The 17894-nt window shown below is 45.9% G+C and overlaps 1 protein-coding gene across 6 annotated transcripts in view; it reads left to right on the top strand.

Moving 5' to 3' along the window:
• Positions 1-3700: 3700 nt before the first annotated feature.
• LOC100273674 (uncharacterized) overlaps positions 3701-17894 on the top strand; it is a 28127-nt gene continuing 13933 nt past the window's right edge. For 5 of the 6 annotated variants that reach the window (XR_002266933.2, XR_004855890.1, XR_004855889.1 and 2 more), the window contains exons 1-8: positions 3701-4145; positions 4248-4305; positions 5259-5391; positions 5491-5546; positions 8424-8538; positions 8663-8720; positions 8824-8942; positions 9152-9271. Coding sequence is in view for 2 of the 6 variants with exons in the window: in XM_035964635.1 (XP_035820528.1) it covers positions 3824-4145; positions 4248-4305; positions 5259-5391; positions 5491-5546; positions 8424-8538; positions 8663-8720; positions 8824-8942; positions 9152-9271 (981 nt within the window). In the remaining 4 variants the exon portion in view is untranslated. The remainder of the gene's footprint in view (positions 4146-4247; positions 4306-5258; positions 5392-5490; positions 5547-8423; positions 8539-8662; positions 8721-8823; positions 8943-9151; positions 9272-17894) is intronic. The other variant, NM_001360290.1, reaches the window with a different exon arrangement.

Below are 17894 nucleotides of genomic sequence, written 5' to 3'. Positions count from 1 at the left end.
GCTCTTACGCAGAGGACTGAAGAGCCGGCTGCAATGCTGAAGACTGACAAAATTGAAGAACCGAGAATCGAGGGGACGAAAACATTAGAAGTTCTAAGCCCTTCGGCATTAGTGGAGGTGCCGAAGACACAAAAAGGTCTAGCAGCGACCCCCAAGAGAAAAAGGATGGCTAGTGTACTAGATGTGCTGGAGACAATAAAAGCTTCAAGCTCTACTCCAGGGAAAGTTGCCAAGGCTTTGAAAGCACAGACTGAAACCGAGACAAAGCTGACCGAAGCCGAAGCTACAATGAGCCGGACTGACGCCGAAACTGGGCCTTCAGAGCCCGCCAAGGAGAAATCCTCAGAAATTGGAGAAAAGGCAGCGGAGGAAGAAGCTATATAACAGATTTTGCCTGGAAAAGCTGCTGCTCCTACTCCAGAACCCCATTGCCTCACCAAAATCTTCAATAAGAATACAAAGGCAATAAGAGTACATGAGATGAACTTAGAATAAGTTACCCTCTCATCCGAGTGCAGTGGAAGTCTTTCATAGTCCAAGTCCACCTTTTCCCTTTCAAACCTCCTTTGAGACTAAAACAAGCAAACTCAAGCGTCTTTACTATTACATACACATTCATACATCACACATTTATACTCATAAATGCGTCTTTAAAGCGTAAATACTTATTAATTCATTATGACTATTACTGTGAGTCCTTATGGATGAAATTATGAGTAGGTGACTATAATACTAGTTTTACCTAGTATAACATGTATTAACGTTCTTTATGAAAATAAATGCTAATTATTTTCTTTATTACTAATAATAGACTAATAAATTTTATTCCTTTTTATTTCTAAGTAGAATTTATGTGTATAGCTAAAAATGGTTTATCTATGATTCTTCTAACATTAATATTCCAAAAATTAGTGTGGATCACTAATTAGATTTTAAATAACATATTCATGGTTATTTTGACATAAACAAGTATTTTACTAAATCCAAGAAATTAAGTGCTATACTTATGATCACATGTATTTTGACTAGAAAAATCTATTTTCACTTGACCGAAAACACGTGGTCTAGTATTTCTTCTACTTCTTCATATCAATAAATTTACACTTAACATACTTATAACAACTATCGTTCCATAAGCTAAAGCGAAGTTAAATTTGTAAACATTTTCTAGTATGAAAATCACCGAGGTAGTGAATAGTGACATTATTCATTTTTAAAATTATAAAATCATGCACATATCCGAAATATTGTTGCGGGGTTCAATTTCGGCTATACGTATACATCAAAATCTCTTTTCAACAATCTATAAACTGATAATCCCGAAATTATTAAATTTACAAAACATGGACTAAAATGAAAAATCGTCTTCTTCTACCTTGGACTTGCTCGCGTGCAGGGGGAGCTCGACGGGGGGGGGGGGGGGTTCGACCGGGCAGGGAAGGGACAGGGGGTTTGGCGTCGAGCAGGGAAGCGGGGCAGGGGTCCTCGACGTCGAGCGGGGCTCCGGCGGGGTGCTGCGTGGTCGACGAAGCTCCGGCGACGAACTCACGGCGAGGGAGGAAGAGGATGGCGGGTTCGGCTGTAGGGGAGGGAGAGCTCGTGGGCGCGGATGTCCAATTTATAGAGGAGAGGGAAGGGGAGAGGGCGCCCGGGGGGAGAAGAAACGACCGACATAACTCCATTGATGGCATTCATGGAGGTTTTGAATGGAGGGAGAGAGAAGGGGAAACTAGGGGAGGAGTAGAAGTGTCGGCGGTCCGGCTCCGGGGTCACGGTCGGGCGCGAGGTCGGCGGCCTGGTCGCGGTCGGCGCGCAGCACGCGCGCGATGTCCTGGTGGCGGCGCGGCTGGGGAAGGAGACGAGGGGCGGCCGCGGGTGGGGCCCGCTCGGCAGGGAGAGAGGGGGGGGGGGAAGAAAATCCTCCCCTAATGGCGGCTTGACTGTTGGGCCCTGATGGGCCGGTTAGATGTTAGGGTTTCTGAAATTCTTTTTTTATTTCTTTTCTATTAAAATATAAATAAATATATTTTTAAAAATTCTAAAAAATCATAATAATTATACCAAAATTTTTTATAACTAAAATATTTATTTTTGGACCAATAATTATTATATTATTTAATTGGATTTTTATTAAGAAGAAAATTTCTACTAAACATCCAAAATCAAACATGAATACAACAAAAATTATTCTAGATGCAAAATAAAAATCACACTTTATTACCCTAATTATCATTAATAATCTTAAATGTATTTTTTTAGTTGATGGTTTTTATAGTGTTACATGGAGTCTCTCACAAGTTACACAATTGTTTACAATCAAAATGGAGTAAGGATGGGAGTAGAAACGCACACAAGGGCACAACGCAGCAACAACACACACAAGTGAAAAGAGAGCGCACGAAACACAACGACAGAATTACAGCTCAAAAACGCGCTCAAATCTCTCTCTAGCAAAACAATAGCATGGTCGCATGGATTCAGAGCTGTAGTGTTCTCAAAGAGTGCTTGGGTACAACTCCATGGTGTCTAGAGGGTCCTTTTATAGCCCCAAGGGACCTAGGTGTCGTTGGAGCTCCATTTGGAAGGTCCTAGTTGCCTTCTATCCGCGAGTACACCGGACTGTCCGGTGCACACCGAACACTGCACAGTGCAACTATCATGAATCTCTGATTTGCTACTTTTTGCTTCTGGGCGGCACCAGACTGTCCCACGGGGGCACCGAACTGTCCGGTGCTCCTCCTGACCGTTGGCTCCGGCTAACGTGTCAAGTAGCCGTTGGCCGACTAACAAACCGGATTGTCTAGCATTCCGCGCGGACCATCCGATGAATTATAGCCGGGGGTGTTAGCTTTTCCCGAGAGCTGCCCAAACGACCGGACAGTTACCGAACCGTCCGGTGGGTGGCACCGGACCTTCTGGTGCTACTCAAAGAAGCCCAGATGCTTCTTTTCCATGCCAACTTTTCTTTGTTTTTTGGCTCGACTTCGTATAGTCCCTAACACTTAGAGTGTGTTTGGTTTGAGGAATGAAGTGATCCATCTTCTTCTCACTCTTCACTTTTTTATTTGGTTTGTGGAATAAAATGAGTTGATCCATCACCACCCCATTCCTCATAAGCTAATAATTAGTATATACATGAGGAGTGGATTGATTCCACCAAAATTGATGGAATGAACTTATGATGCATCACCTCATGAAGCATAGAGTGACTCCACAAACCAAACACACCATTAGACAATATATGATTAGTACCTAAAACAAGTGACTAAGTGCTAGAAACATACACTTTTTCACTTGGAACCATATAGATTTGTAGTATGTCTATTTTCAAGCCTAAAAGTGCCTTCGAAGTCGTTTTCTTGGGCCATCGCGAGTTTGCTTTATCGTAGCACGAACGATGGGTGCCAAATGTTGGGACCGACTGACACATGGTCAAGTGGGCCCAATCAAGAAAGAGGGAACACAAATGCTCAACAAAACAGTAAGTATGGAACTGTAGCGTCTTGTTAAGTGTGTCCCGTCCATGTACAATGTGAGGATATTTATAGGTAACCGAGCATGTGGGTGTGCCCCCCTAAGTAATGTTATGCACTCAGTTACCTGCTACCATCGTTAGAGCGATGTTAAGTACAATCTGCTTAAACGTACTACGGATCCTATCCAAGACGGGCCGACAAATGGGCCCAAATAACGGCGGGACACGGCCTGGCCGCCGCCCAACCACATGGTAGTTTAATCCCCTACTAGTCTCGGAGAGTCGCTCCGAGGAATGGGAGTCGTGCCCCACCGGCGGCAGCAGCACCGGTGACGCCGGCACGCCTAAATGCGTCGTCCCCTCGCCTCTGCGGCCCTCCGCCTCCGCTTCTTCTCTTCCACCTCCCCTGCCCGCCTTCTCTCGCCCTGCCCATTCCTTCTATCCCGCCGTGACGACGACGGCGGCCGCGAGGCCTCCTCGTCGCCGCTGCCCCCGCTCCCGCCTTCTGGCTCGGCTTTCTCCCCACGCCCGCTCCTCTTCTCTGCATCAGCTGCCGCGGGCCTCTTCAGCCTCCATGGCGGGTGGTGGAGGCAGGCTCTTCCTCCTGCAGCGTCGCGGCCCCTCGGCTCCGTCTCTGACGCAGCTCCCGTCCGGCTCACCATCTCCCGCAGTAAGGAAGGGCTGGCCCCTTCTTTGATTTCCTCGTTGTGCCTGCTTTTTCTATTTGCTTAGCTCTTGCCTTATGTTGGGTGCTGCTGCTCTTCTGATGCAGGTTATTCTCTGCGTGTGGCCAAGGGCAAGAAGAAAGCACATTTTGACGATGAACACAGGTAATTCCCCTTTCTTGGTCTCCCTCAGAAGTCACATTTTGACGATGGCACCCCTAACATTTCCCTCAGATGTCAGAACATTGCGTATCCAGCAAAACAGATTTCAGAAGTTGTGTTCTCGTCATGGATTATTGACATTCTTTGTTTTCATGCAAAATATAATAATTAGTATATTTATATATGAAACATTGTGATAAAGAAGATGCTCAACACAGTGCCTCGTACCCTATATCTATCTACTATATAAATCACCAGTTTCCATTGTTTCTACCGTCGTCGTGCGTGACCCCTCCTTGCTCCTCATTTTAATGGTGAAAAAGCTAAAATTATGTACAAATAAGGATTCAAACCATGATTTTTGCCTTGTTGGCTCCAAACCCACATTCATACCCACATAACAAACAAAATACACATGTTTTTGCGTTTTATACTTTATAATTAAGCATAAATGGAAACCGTAGCAACATATGAGTACCTAACAAGTATAAGATAAATTGCGATTTTGTGAGTGTGAGATGGTTTTGGTATATGTGCATCTGTGGATCTGTGCTGTGATGGAACACAAATGCTTTTGCCCTGATGTTATGACAGTACACAATTGGGGATATGTTATTCCATAATTTTTTTGGAGTTGGAGGCATAAGAGAATGTTATGCTCCCCATTCCTGGACGAGGTGATGAGACAAGGAAAAAAGCCCACTTAGAATATGCTTCTGATTGAACTATGAGTCTGAATCACGATGCTGCTGCACAATAAGTACTCATTGCAAATTACCCCTTTATTTTTTGTCATTGTGGTAAAGAAACACAATTACAAAGGATAACCTATACTAGTTGATCCAGCATTTTGTTATCAACAGAATAGTGTCATTGCTTCTTGTTTGGATTGCTCATGAAGTTATCTTTTGATGTACATTTCGTTTAATGTAATTGATATTGGAATGTGACCTCAGCCATCGAGCGGTTAACATGGCACTATGGTGCAACTTCCTCGTTTTCTCCCTAAAGTTTGGAGTGTGGATTTCAACTTCAAGTCATGTTATGCTAGCTGAGCTTGTGCATTCTGTTGCAGACTTTGCTAACCAGGTATGTTTTTTTTGCTATGCCAGTTGATGTTTATACCTTTCCTCTCTGTTTCATGACCATGAATAAAGAACTCAGATCTAATTGTTCATCAACTTTCAGGCTCTTCTTGCTTATGGTTTGAGCAGCTCAAGACGTGCTCCAGATGCTCTACACCCGTATGCATAATCCATTCTTCTGGAATATAATGCTTTGTCAGAAAATAACTGGAACATTCTTAGTTCTTTACTGTACTGTATTTATTTAAGTAAATTAATTCCTTCTTTTTCATGAATGAGAAATTGAGACTCTTTTCCTTTGATGTAAAATATGATGACTGATGGGGCATAGAATTGTGGACCTTGCACCCCGATTACATAGGCTGATTCCTAAAAGAAGGGTTCACAAGAGAACAGTGCTAGAAGCTCTCTCAAACCATAGCTGGATATCGGATATACAAGGAACCCTTACTGTTGGAGTTATTACGGACTACCTTTCCTTGTGGGATTTGATTCACTCAATTCAGTTAAGACAGTATGTTGCAGACACACACGTCTTTCGTCTTGCTGCCAATGGCAATTATACAACAAAGGCAGCATATGAAAGCTTCTTTATTGGGTCGACGTCTTTTGAACTTTTTCACAGAATATGGAGAACATGGGCACCACCAAAGAAAAAGTTCTTTCTATGGTTAGTAGCCCAACGAAGAGTCTGGACAGCTGATAGGTTGCAAAAAAGGGGCATGGCTCATCCTGTTGCGTGCCCCTTCTGTGACCAGGAGCAAGAAACACTTGATCACCTGCTGCTTGGCTGTGTTTTTACCAGGGAATTCGTTCAAACTTCTTTCTAAGGTGAACCTTCAAAACATAGCCCCACAGCTGGATGAAGGAACTTTTATGGACTGGTGGCAATGGATATGTACACAGGTTCAAGGTGTGGTACAAGAAGGGCTGAATTCTCTCATTATTCTTGGGATCTGGACCTTATGGACAAGGTTATTAAGGCGAGACATGGCGACCGACCCCCTTCCAAACGCCTAGGCGAGTTAGGCGTGCGGCGAGGCGACGCCATATGAGCATCGCCTAGGCGAGGATATGCAAAAAATCCTAACAATCTAACACTTGCAAATTGCAATAGCAAAATTGGTAAGGTTAGAGAATACAATACATTGTTGACAGAAGATGGGCTAGCCATTGATTGATGAGGGTGCTGCTGGCTGCTGTAGTGTTGCTGCTATGCTGCATAAAAAATAGGAGATGAGGGAGAGCAGCAGGCAGCAGCAGAGCAGAGGAACTGAGGAAGAAGAAGAGCAGAGGAAACATGGTTATTAAAACGTCTCTTAAACGACGTTTAAGCGTCGTTTAAGCGGTAAAACGTGATTAGAAACTAAAACGTCCGAACGCTCTAACAAATCAGCGTAGAACGTCCGTTTTGGACGTTTAATCGTCGTTTAAACGTCCAAAACGCGTTTTATGCCGTTTTAGACGTTCTTTTTTTTCGAATACGCAGGAGGGCTGCGTATCATTAAATTAAAGTAGAGGGAAAAAGGGCCTGTGGCCCGGGACAAACAGAACACACACAACACAAACACACACTCTAAACACAAACACACACTCACCCTTACAAAGCACACACCACACAGACACATACGACACCCCAACACCCCCGTCTTTTAGTAGGCTATAAGACTTCCTTTCTCTATCCAGGGTCAAAAAGAGAGCGCAAGTTCTTGGCTCCAGCAGAAACCCACAATCTCATCTCGTCTTTAAATCCATCCTCTAGTGGGGCCTTCCTGGGCTTTAGGTACTCGACTACTCGCTTTTGCTTCGAACCAGCGCTGGAGGCCGCCCATCCACTTGTTGTCGCTGCCCTCGACAGCCCAGATCCATCCACTGCCCTAACTGCCCCTCACAGTGAATCACCTCTGCGGCTGGGACTGGGAGTGAGGGGTCCCAACCACTCCCACTGCGACGTAGACCGTCGGCCTCTGCGCTGCGCCTCACCTCTGCGGCCACTCCGCAAGACCAGCTCAAAGATCAGTCATGAAGGCTTATGTGTGAACTTATTCTATATTTGAATTTCTATGTCAAGTCTAAAAAGACGTTTCAACATTCGTTTAAACGTTTAAAAGTTAAAAAGTTGGTTCATAACGTTTTACCGCTTTAATAACCATGAGAGGAAAGCACCGGACCGGCTGGAGCAGAGGAAATCACCGGATGGAGCAGGCGGATGGAGGAGGCGCTTGGCTGGAGGAGGTGGCGGCGCGGCGCACCGGCTGGAGGAGAGGCGGCGCGCCAAGTGGAGGAGAGGCGGCGCGACGAGTGGAGGAGAGGCGGCGCGGCACTGCAGGAAAGGCCGCACAGCTTTATTCGCGCGCAAAGTGTAAACCCTAAAACCCTCTACGCGCGCAAAGCTGCCAAGGCGCCAACCCTAAAACGCTTCTGTGGCGTCCGTGGCGGAAACTGGACGCCATGGCGACGCCTAGGCGCATTTGGTGACGCCATACTCATCTCAGGCGTGGCGAGAGCGACGCCCCAAACCCAGCCTCGCCTGGACGCCTAGGCGTCGCCTAGGCGACGCCATAATAACCTTGGAAGCATCGCAATAGATGTGTCTTTGATAAGAGAAGACCTAACATGGACACTGCCATTAGAGAAGCTGATCAGGAAAGAGATATGTGGGACATGGCTGGAGCAAGGAAACTATCCCTGTTGTCTGGTCCCATCCCTGGTCTGCAAGTGCTCTAGCTAGTCCTTAGTTTGCTGCTGGTCATAGTTAATGTGGTTACTCATGGATTTATATGTGTATGCCTGTGTCTGGTCGCCATAAGGAGGCCGACTGCTGTGCTGGTTCTCTAGGATCCCAATCTTTCTTTTTAATATAATTATGCACAGTTCTCCTGCGATTTTGAGAAAAAAATTAGGAAAAGCCTGTAATTAATTATCACTCCAATTTTATAATATCCATTAGACAACCAGTGATGGGATTAATATTATACAACTGCAATGATGCCTTATGTCTTGAATTGACAGATGTTAATCCTGGCTTTTTTGCAGCTATGGTTATTCTAAGGAAAGATTTGTATGGTCTCTCATATCTGCAGTTGGAATATTTTGCTTGGGTTCCGGTGCTACAATTGTGCATGGAGTTCAAAATTTATGGAATTCTCATGTACGTCACCAAAGTGTCATTTGAGTCATAATAACTTTTATGCACAGAATTACATTTTATTTTCAAATGTCATCAATCGCCATCCAAGTACGATAATGTTCATATCCATACTTATGTTTGACAGCCTCCAGAGAATATTCACTGGGCTGCATTAGTGATTGGTGGGTCCTTCCTAATTGAAGGTGATTCTCGCTTGCTGCTAGCTCTCTCAATACCTCTCTTTTTGTTGGGGTGTCTATTCTAGCTATAATTTACATTTACTTGTGAAATCCTGTTGTCTGTTAGGTGCTTCACTGCTTGTTGCTATAAAGGCTGTTAGGAAAGGTGCAGAAGCAGAGGGAATGAGTATCTGGGACTATATCTGGCGTGGTCATGATCCAACTTCCGTTGCTGTTATGACTGAAGTTAGTAATATGACTACCTAACAGTTTTTATGTAGTTCAATCACATCATCATACTCATTTTCGTTTCTGCCATTTGTAATGGTTGACTTTAATGGAAACTATTATCTCATAGTTTTCTTAATTGATTTCTTGTTCATTTACCTTTCATCACCTAGTACTTTTCTGTATTGATTTCATTCTCATTTTTCACATTGGATATTTGTCTACAGGATGGTGCTGCTGTTACAGGCCTTGCTATTGCTGCAGCATCTTTGGTAGCTGTTCAAATGACAGGAAATGCTATGTATGATCCAATTGGCTCAATCATTGTTGGCAATTTACTGGGGATGGTATGCTACTCATTGTATATTTGTGCTTCATTCTTCTTACATGTGGCTTATAGTTCTGTTTTATAAATGAATACTTGATGTTAATTCAAAGTTGACTGTTGTATTTGCTTGTGTGTTAAATTACTTTGGTGTCTCAACCATATAACCCTGACCAATTGTGAAACAAATTTAGTGAATATTTTTTATGCTTTAGTGTTGAAGCAAAAAAAAAACCACGTCTTTCACAATTTGGACCATCTCTAATTGCCACACTGAACCTTGTTAGATTCCATATAATAGAAAGTGGGCCATGACTTCCCTGCTCTGGGTTTGCACACCAGGGGTGTGCCATTGTCAAGTTGTGCTAATGCAGCCTATGCATGTGGCAGTTAGGTGATTTATACTTAATGTTTGAAGTGGTTGTTTGTTTCTTGAGTTATGAAAGAGATAAAATTGTGATTTGTTTAGAGCATAATCAAACAAATGTTTGGATCTTGAGTGCTGAGGAACAAAATTGGTTAAACTTTCTTTAGTGTCCAACCATGTAAAGCCTTAATTAGGGATATCATCAAGGAGGATATGATGGGTGCTTTGCTTGCTGTGCAATGTGGGCATGTCTCCAAACTCAAACTCCTCAACACGACTTTTATCACCCTCCTGCCTAAGAAGGTGGATGCCTTGCTGGTCAAGGATTACAGGCCAATAAGCCTTGTTCACAGCTTTGCTAAGTTGGTAACCAAAGTGCTAGCAGCTCGGTTGGCACCCCACCTGCCAAGTATGGTCTCTATCAACCAAAGTGCCTTTATCAAAGGAAGGAGTATACAAGACAATTTCCTACTGGTGCAGCAACTTACCAGATCCTTACACCACACAAAAGAGCCTCACATCCTGCTGAAGTTGGATATTTCCAAGGCCTTTGACTCAATATCCTGGCCATTCTTGCTTGACATGTTACAACACTTGGGTTTTGGTCGAATCTGGTGCAACCTTATTAGTCTGCTGCTTTGCACTTCCTCTACACGGACCCTTGTCAATGGCGAGCCTGGGGAATACATTCTGCATCATAGGGGTCTTCGGCAAGGCGATCCTTTGTCCCCCATGCTGTTTATCCTTGTCATGGAGGCTTTGAATGCTATGGTCAGTTATGCTTTCAAGGAACATATCCTGCAGCCGATTGCAAATCAACATGCCAAACATTGTATCTCCTTCTATGCTGATGATGTTGTTTTGTTCATGCGGCCCTCTCATCAGGATATCTCAGCAATTATCAGCATTTTAGACATCTTTGGTCATGCTACTGGGCTAAAAACGAACATCTCCAAAAGTTCTGTTACACCCATTCAATGTGGAGCGAATGAGCTGACCACCATTTCTGCCTTATTACCATGTGCTACAAAATTTTTTCCCTGCACTTACTTGGGGATTCCTCTATCAATCCGTAGGCTTGCTAACTCTTATCTCTTGCCGCTTGTTGATAAAGTTGCTGATAAACTTCTAGGATGGAAAGCCAATCTTCTCAGCCGGGCTGGTCCTCTTGTCATGGTTAAGACAATGCTGTCTTCTGTCCCTATCTATCTTATGCTTGCATTAGAACTCCCTAAATGGGTTTTTAAGGCAATCGATAAGAGGAGACGAGGCTTTCTTTGGAAGGGGCAAGGTGATGCAAATGGAGGTAACTGTCTCGTGTCCTGGGAAGCTGTCCAGCGGCCTCTCAAGTATGGTGGTCTGGGTATTCTCAACCTGGAGATGTTTGGTTGGGCCTTACGTGCCAGGTGGCTTTGGTTACAGAAGACTGACACGTCAAGGCCATGGGCTGGTCTCCCTATCCGAGTGCACCGTAATGCAAAGGCCCTCGTTGATGTGGCTACTACCTTAGTGGTAGGCAGTGGTGAATCTGTGAAGTTCTGGTCTGATCGTTGGCTCCTTGGTAAAACTGTGGCTGAACACTGTCCAACCCTTATCCAAGTGATTTCTAGAAGGGCTTTAAAGCGAAGAACAGTAGCCGAGGGGCTCACAAATCGTCAATGGGTGTCAGATATTCGGGGAGGATTGTCTGTAACGGTCCTAGTGGAGTATCTGCAGCTATGGAACTTGGTTGATGGGGTAGTTCTTCAACTTGACATCGCAGACCAACACATCTGGCGCCTCTCTGCTAATGGTACTTATTGTAGCAAATCGGCCTATGATGCTCTCTTTGTTGGCTCTATCCCTTTTGGCCCTTGGCGACGTGTCTGGAAGACCTGGGCCCCCTTAAGATGCAAATTCTTTGTATGGTTGGCAATCAAAAACAGGGTTTGGACATCTGATCGACTAGCAAAAAGAGGTCTGCCCCATCCAGTTGTTTGCCCTCTGTGTGATCAGGCCGAGGAAACCATCCAGCATATTCTTGTCTCCTGCGTGTTCGCTCGGCAGATATGGACGTCCATACTACACAATTTAGGTCTCCTAGCCATTGTACCTCAGCATGGATGCACTCGTTTCTCAAATTGGTGGTGCCAAAGTATCAAGAAAGTGGAGAAGAGTCTAAGAAAAGGTCTTAATTCCTTGATCATTTTGGTCACTTGGGAGATTTGGAAGCACCGTAATGCTTGTGTTTTTAGGGGGGGTTGTGCCCTGCACCCAGCGAGTTCAGAGTGCTGTGATTGAGGAGGGCAACGTTTGGTGTTTGGCTGGTGCATCAGCTCTGCAGGACCTCCTGCTGCGCCAGCTTCCTAGGGGACCCTAGCAATTTTCCTGTTGGTGGTCGTTTTTTGGTCGGGTTGTTGCTATGTGTGTGCGTGGTGCGTAGTGTTAATGTCAGGGGGGTCTCGGCCTAGGGGCCTTTGTATTTAGGGGTTGACAAGTCTTGTCTCTCCTATGTTCTTTTTTTCTTCTTAATATAATGACACGCAGCTCTCCTGCGTTTGTTAAAAAAAAGAGTCTATGAGACAATACTAGTATAACAAGAACGTCTTGCTGGAAGCAGATTACAAATTTTATGAAGAAAGTTCATGTTCTTCATTTAAATGTATTCGTATTAGAAATTATTGAATATCCAACTTTGGCCAAATGTGACTTGCACAAAATTTATCTTTCTGCAAAGTCCTAGCAATTTACTTATGGTAGATAAATTTTATTCGTCACCCTAGGTGATGATCACCTACCCTGGAACGACAATCAATCATTCTAGGGTCGGGGATCATCATCTAGGGTAACAATTAGCGCTGAGCCCTGGGCTTCCAACAGGTAGCAGGAAGCCCCAGCCGCTTCCTGCACCCTGCCCAACCAGCCGCATGTGTTAGAGTACCCGTCTAGGGTTTTGGAGTTAGCCCATTGTAATTACCGTCACACCCTTGTGTAATGGACCAGGCCCAACATCTGTTTATATATACCCGTCTAGGGTTTTGGGGTTAGCCCCTTGTAATTACCGTCACACCCTTGTGTAATGGGCCAAACCCAACATCTATTGATATATACCCGTCTAGGGTTTTGGGGTTAGCCCCTTGTAATTATCGTCACACTCTTGTGTAATGGGCCAGGCCCAACATCTATTGATATATGTACCAGTACCAACCCTAGTTAGGGTTAGGGTTTTTAGTCCAATAGCATGCATGCGGGCACAATCTCCCCACGACCCCACCAGCCACATGCATGCGGTTATTATTTTTATGGTAGATCCGAAAATATAGGCGCATGCATGTTGTTACTATTTTTATGTAGATCCAAAAATTATGGCAGGTCGTGTGAGTTTCTATTGCATGCACACAAATTTTGAATGACATTTTCGTTCCCACTGCATGCGCGTAAAAATTGGATGACAGGCATCGTGCAAAGCATAAATTCTTATAGAAGGTTGCATAAATACCTACATCACACATCATAATTGTAAGTGAATTGGAAGCGTGTATTCATTGATATGATAGAGACAGTACATGTACATGTATATATAGGGGAGCAAGGTGAGAGGTAAAAGGAAGCCTTCTACACCAAAGGAAAGATCCTAGACTAGTATCAGATCCTCAATCAGAGGGATTGAGATCCTCCCCTAATTCTCTCTATCTATATCTGTGTCTAGACTTTCATATAGGCCGACCGACAGTTATGCCAGGCGACAGGCCCTGCTGCACTTTCTAACACCCCTCGTAGTGTTAGCGTTCGTGGAGCGAACGTTAAGACTGGTTCGAAATTCAGTGAAGACTGCTAATGTCAAGCCTTTAGTGAAGATGTCAGCAAACTGGGAAGTCGTCGGTACATGTAGCACGCGAACAACACCGAGGGCAACCTTCTCTTGGACGAAGTGAAGATCAATTTCCACATGCTTGGTACACTGATGCTGAACATGATTTGAGGACATATAAACAACGTTGATGTTGTCACAATATACCAATGATGTCTTGGGTAGAGGAACATGCAGCTCTGCCAACAACTGACACGGCCAGGAGACTTCAACAAATGCATTGGCAACGACGCCATACTCAGCTTCGGCGCTGGAGCGCGAGTCTGTGTTCTGGCGCTTGGAGGACCAAGAGACGAGATTAGCACCGAGAAAGACAGCATAACTAGAAGTAGACCTCCGAGTGTCTGGACAACCAGCCCAATCAGCATCAGAGTAAACCACAAGTTCCAACTGCGAAGAGGGGCTTAGGTGAAGACCCAACCGAAGAGTGCCTCTGACGTAGTGCAGGATACACTTAAGAGCTACCAAATGTGGTTCCCGAGGATCGTGCATGTGGAGACAGACTTGTTGAACGACATATGCAATATCTGGATGAGTTAAGATGAGGTACTGTAATGCTCCTGCAAGACTGCGAAACTCCGTGGGATCTGAGACAGGGTCACCATCAACTGAAAGTTTGGGGTTGATATCAATAGGGGTTGTATAGGGCTTGCAGTCACGCATACCAGCTCGCTCAAGTATCTCAATCATATACTGGCGCTGAGAAAGAAAAATGCCAGAAGCAGAATGCTGAACATGCATACCAAGAAAATGATGAAGAGGACCAAGATCTTTTAGTGAAAATTCCTGTTGGAGAGTAGTAATAGTGCGTCGTAGAAGAGACATGGACGAGGCAGTCAATACAATGTCATCCACATAAAGAAGGTAAACCATATCTGCACCCTTGTGATAGACGAACAACGAAGTGTCAGACTTGGCCTCAACAAATCCAAGCTGAATCAGGTGGGATGCGAATCTGCTGTACCAAGCACGAGGAGCCTGTTTAAGGCCATAAAGTGACCGGTTGAGATGGCACACATAATCAGGATGAGTGGAGTCTTCAAAATCGGTGGGCTGAACACAGTAAACAGTCTCTGACAAGGTCCCCTAATGGAAAGCATTGTTGACATCAAGTTGGTGAATCAGCCAGCTATGCGAGAGAGCCAAGGAAAGAACAGTCCGAACTGTAGCTGGCTTGACCACTGGACTAAAAGTTTCTAAAAAATCAATACCAGGGCGCTGAGTGAATCCCCGTAGAACCCATCTTGCCTTGTAGCGCTCAAGAGAACCATCAACTTTGAACTTATGTTTGAAGACCCACTTGCAAGTCACAACATTGCGATGCGGCGGGCGAGGCAAAAGATCCCATGTGTGGTTACCAATAAGAGCAGAATATTCTTGTTCCATGGCGGAGCGCCAATTAGGATCAGCAAGGGCTGCTCGATATGTCCTCAGAATGGGGGACAATGCAGAGGCTTCAAATAGAGCTAGAAACCTAAGACCACTCTTGCCATGGGTCGTCATTCTGTGGTGGTTGACCACCGGATCGACAGGAACGACACCAACAGGAATGAGGGGTGCAGGAGCGGTCGTCAGAGGGGGCGCTGGAGCAGTAGCAGTAGGCGGGCGATAGGAGTACACCTGCCCGCAGAAACGACCAGCAGGGGCCGTTGTTCCTTGGATGGCGGGGGCTGCAGAAGGTCGAGCAGGTGTCCCAGGTGGCAGTGTTGCTGGTGACGGGGCGCTTAGGAGACCAGCCATCCGGACAGGAGACTGGAGCACCGGGGCTGGTGGTGGGACCAGGCGTGATGACTGGCCCATAGGGCCAGCCAGCGCCACAGGTGGCTGAGGCACCGATGCGTGAGCCGGTTGGGACTCAGCCTCCGGTGGAGCAGGTGGCTCAACCGGTGAGGGCGGCAGCGCCATACGAGTACCTGAAAAAGAAGAAACATGTGACAATCCGAAAGGAGCTGTAACTAGGTTAGAGTGATCATCGAGGAAGTCGAAGGCCGCAGGTGTGGGTGGATTGGAATCCTCGGAAAGGGAAATGAGGTTTCATCAAAAACCACATGACGAGAGATGATGATACGGTTGGACTGGTGATCAAGACATAGGTAGCTTTTGTGGTGGGGAGAGTAGCCAAGAAAGACACAGTGGGCTGAGCGAGGAGATAGTTTATGTGCAGTGGTGTCGGAAAGGTTGGGGTAGCATTTGCAGCCAAAAACACGAAGGTGCTCATAGGATGGGTTTTGGCCGAAGAGAGCAAAATGTGGTGTAGAAAGAGCAAGGGTTTTGGTGGGTAATATGTTGAGAAGATATGTTGCGGTGCCAAGAGCCGCAACCCAAAAACTGGGGGGAACACTAGACTGAATGAGGAGGGTGCGAATGATATTGTTAATGGAACGAATAACACGTTCAGCCTTGCTGTTTTGAGCTGAAGTGTAGGGGCAAGACATACGCAGATGGACTCCACGAGAGGAGAAGTTGTGGGCTTGGAGGTTGTCGAATTCTCGACCATTGTCGCACTGGATGCTCTGGATGGTGACACCGAACTGCGTACGAACGTAGGCAAAGAAATTGGTTAGGGTTGAGAGGGTGTTGGATTTGAGGTGTAAAGGAAATGTCCAGAAATAGTGGGAGCAGTCATCCAAAATAACAAGATAGTATTTGTGGCCAGACACACTGGTGATGGGTGATGTCCAGAGGTCGCAGTGAATTAACTGAAGATTACAAGTAGTGCGAGAGGAAGAGGTAGGAAATGGTAGACGGACATGTCATCCGAGCTGACAAGCATGACATGGATGAGTACTAGTATTTTTGTTACAAGGAATTGCGGATGTCTGCGCTAGATGAGATAAAACGGCGTGACCGGGGTGTCCAAGCCGTTGATGCCACAATGTAGACGCAAGGAGAGCAGAAGCCGCAGAGGGTACAGTGGACCAGAGCTGTTACATCTGAAGATCTCGCGCCGAGTGGGTAGATCCTTCACAGAACAACCAAAAAGATCAAATTCAACAGAACAATTATTATCGGTGGTAAATTGATGAACAGAGATCAAATCCTTAACGAGGGATGGGGAAACCAAAACATTGTGAAGGGAAAGATTATAGGGAAGATGGGTGATGCCAGTGGAGGTGACATGAATGAGATGACCATTACCAACGATAATATGGGTAGGAAGATGCTGGGAAGGAGAGGGATGAGATATTATACCAGCATCAGATGTCATGTGACTGGAGGCACCAATATCAAAATGCCATTCTTGTTGGAGTGGCTGCTGAAGAGTGACTGTTTGGAAGTTGGCGGCGAGGGTGTGTTGATCCCAGACAGGTGCAGGCGAAGAAGGGTCGGTGTAGGCAGGGGGCGACCCATATGCCGCAGCAGGAACTGCCCACTGGCCAGGAGCCCCGACGACGAGGGCATGTGGTGGTGGAGGCGATGCAACAGGCAGACGAGGAGCCGAAGGTGGACGTTGGCCAGGCCTCATGTAGATGGTCCCGTCCAAGGGTTGTAGTAGTTGTAGTTGGAGGATGGTGCAGGGCCAATGATGCCGCTGTTGTTGTTGCCAGAGGTTCTACCATCGCGCTTGCCGCGCTGTCCGGAGTAGGAGCCATGACCAGTACCGCCCCTGGAATGCTGCAGGCGGGGGGGGGGGGGGGGGGGGGTTGATGTGGAGAGCGGTCGGCGGGGCAGTAGAGGTAGGAGGCTTGGGGCCGCCGACCTCGCCTGGTGGGTGCAGCAACAACAACGAGGGATGCTGCTGGAGCGGCGTTCCTCGAGGGATGGCTGCCCTTGCTGCCCTTCACCTTGGTAATACACAGAATTTGTGGCTTCTAAACACAGCCTATATTACTTCGATCCCCAAGAAAGCAGAAGCCATGACTGCTGGAGATTACAGGCCCATCAGTCTCATTCACAACTTTGCAAAGCTTTCCACAAAGATCCTTGCCAATAGGCTTGCTCCTCTTCTCAACAAGTTGGTAGAAGCTAACCAAAGTGCTTTTATCAGAGGTAGATCCATCCATGACAACTATATGCTGGTCCAGCACTCTATCAAGTCACTACACAGGAAAAAGTGGCTAGCCTTTTTCTGAAATTGGATTTAACAAAGGCATTTGATTCTGTATCCTGGGTTTCCTTCTTGAGGTGTTAACCCACCTTGGCTTTGGTATTAGGTGGAGGAATCTTATTTCCAATTTGTTGGCCACCTCTTCGACTCAAATTCTATTAAATGGGTTTCCAGGTGACCAGATCAGACATCGCAGAGGTTTAAGGCAAGGGGACCTCCTCTCCCCAATGCTCTTTGTCCTGGTGATGGATGTCCTCAGCAGCCTTTTCAGAGTGGCAGAAGAGAAGGAATTGCTGTCTAGTCTGGAAGGTGCCATTGTGAAGACTAGATTATCCCTATATGCAGATGATGTAGTCTTGTTTGTCAAGCCCAGAGAGGAG

The sequence above is a fragment of the Zea mays genome, chromosome 2 (assembly GCF_902167145.1).
Source record: "Zea mays cultivar B73 chromosome 2, Zm-B73-REFERENCE-NAM-5.0, whole genome shotgun sequence".
In the NCBI taxonomy this organism is placed as follows: domain Eukaryota; kingdom Viridiplantae; phylum Streptophyta; class Magnoliopsida; order Poales; family Poaceae; genus Zea; species Zea mays.
Note: the sequence above shows the minus strand (reverse complement) of the source record. Positions and strands in the feature narration are given on the sequence as shown.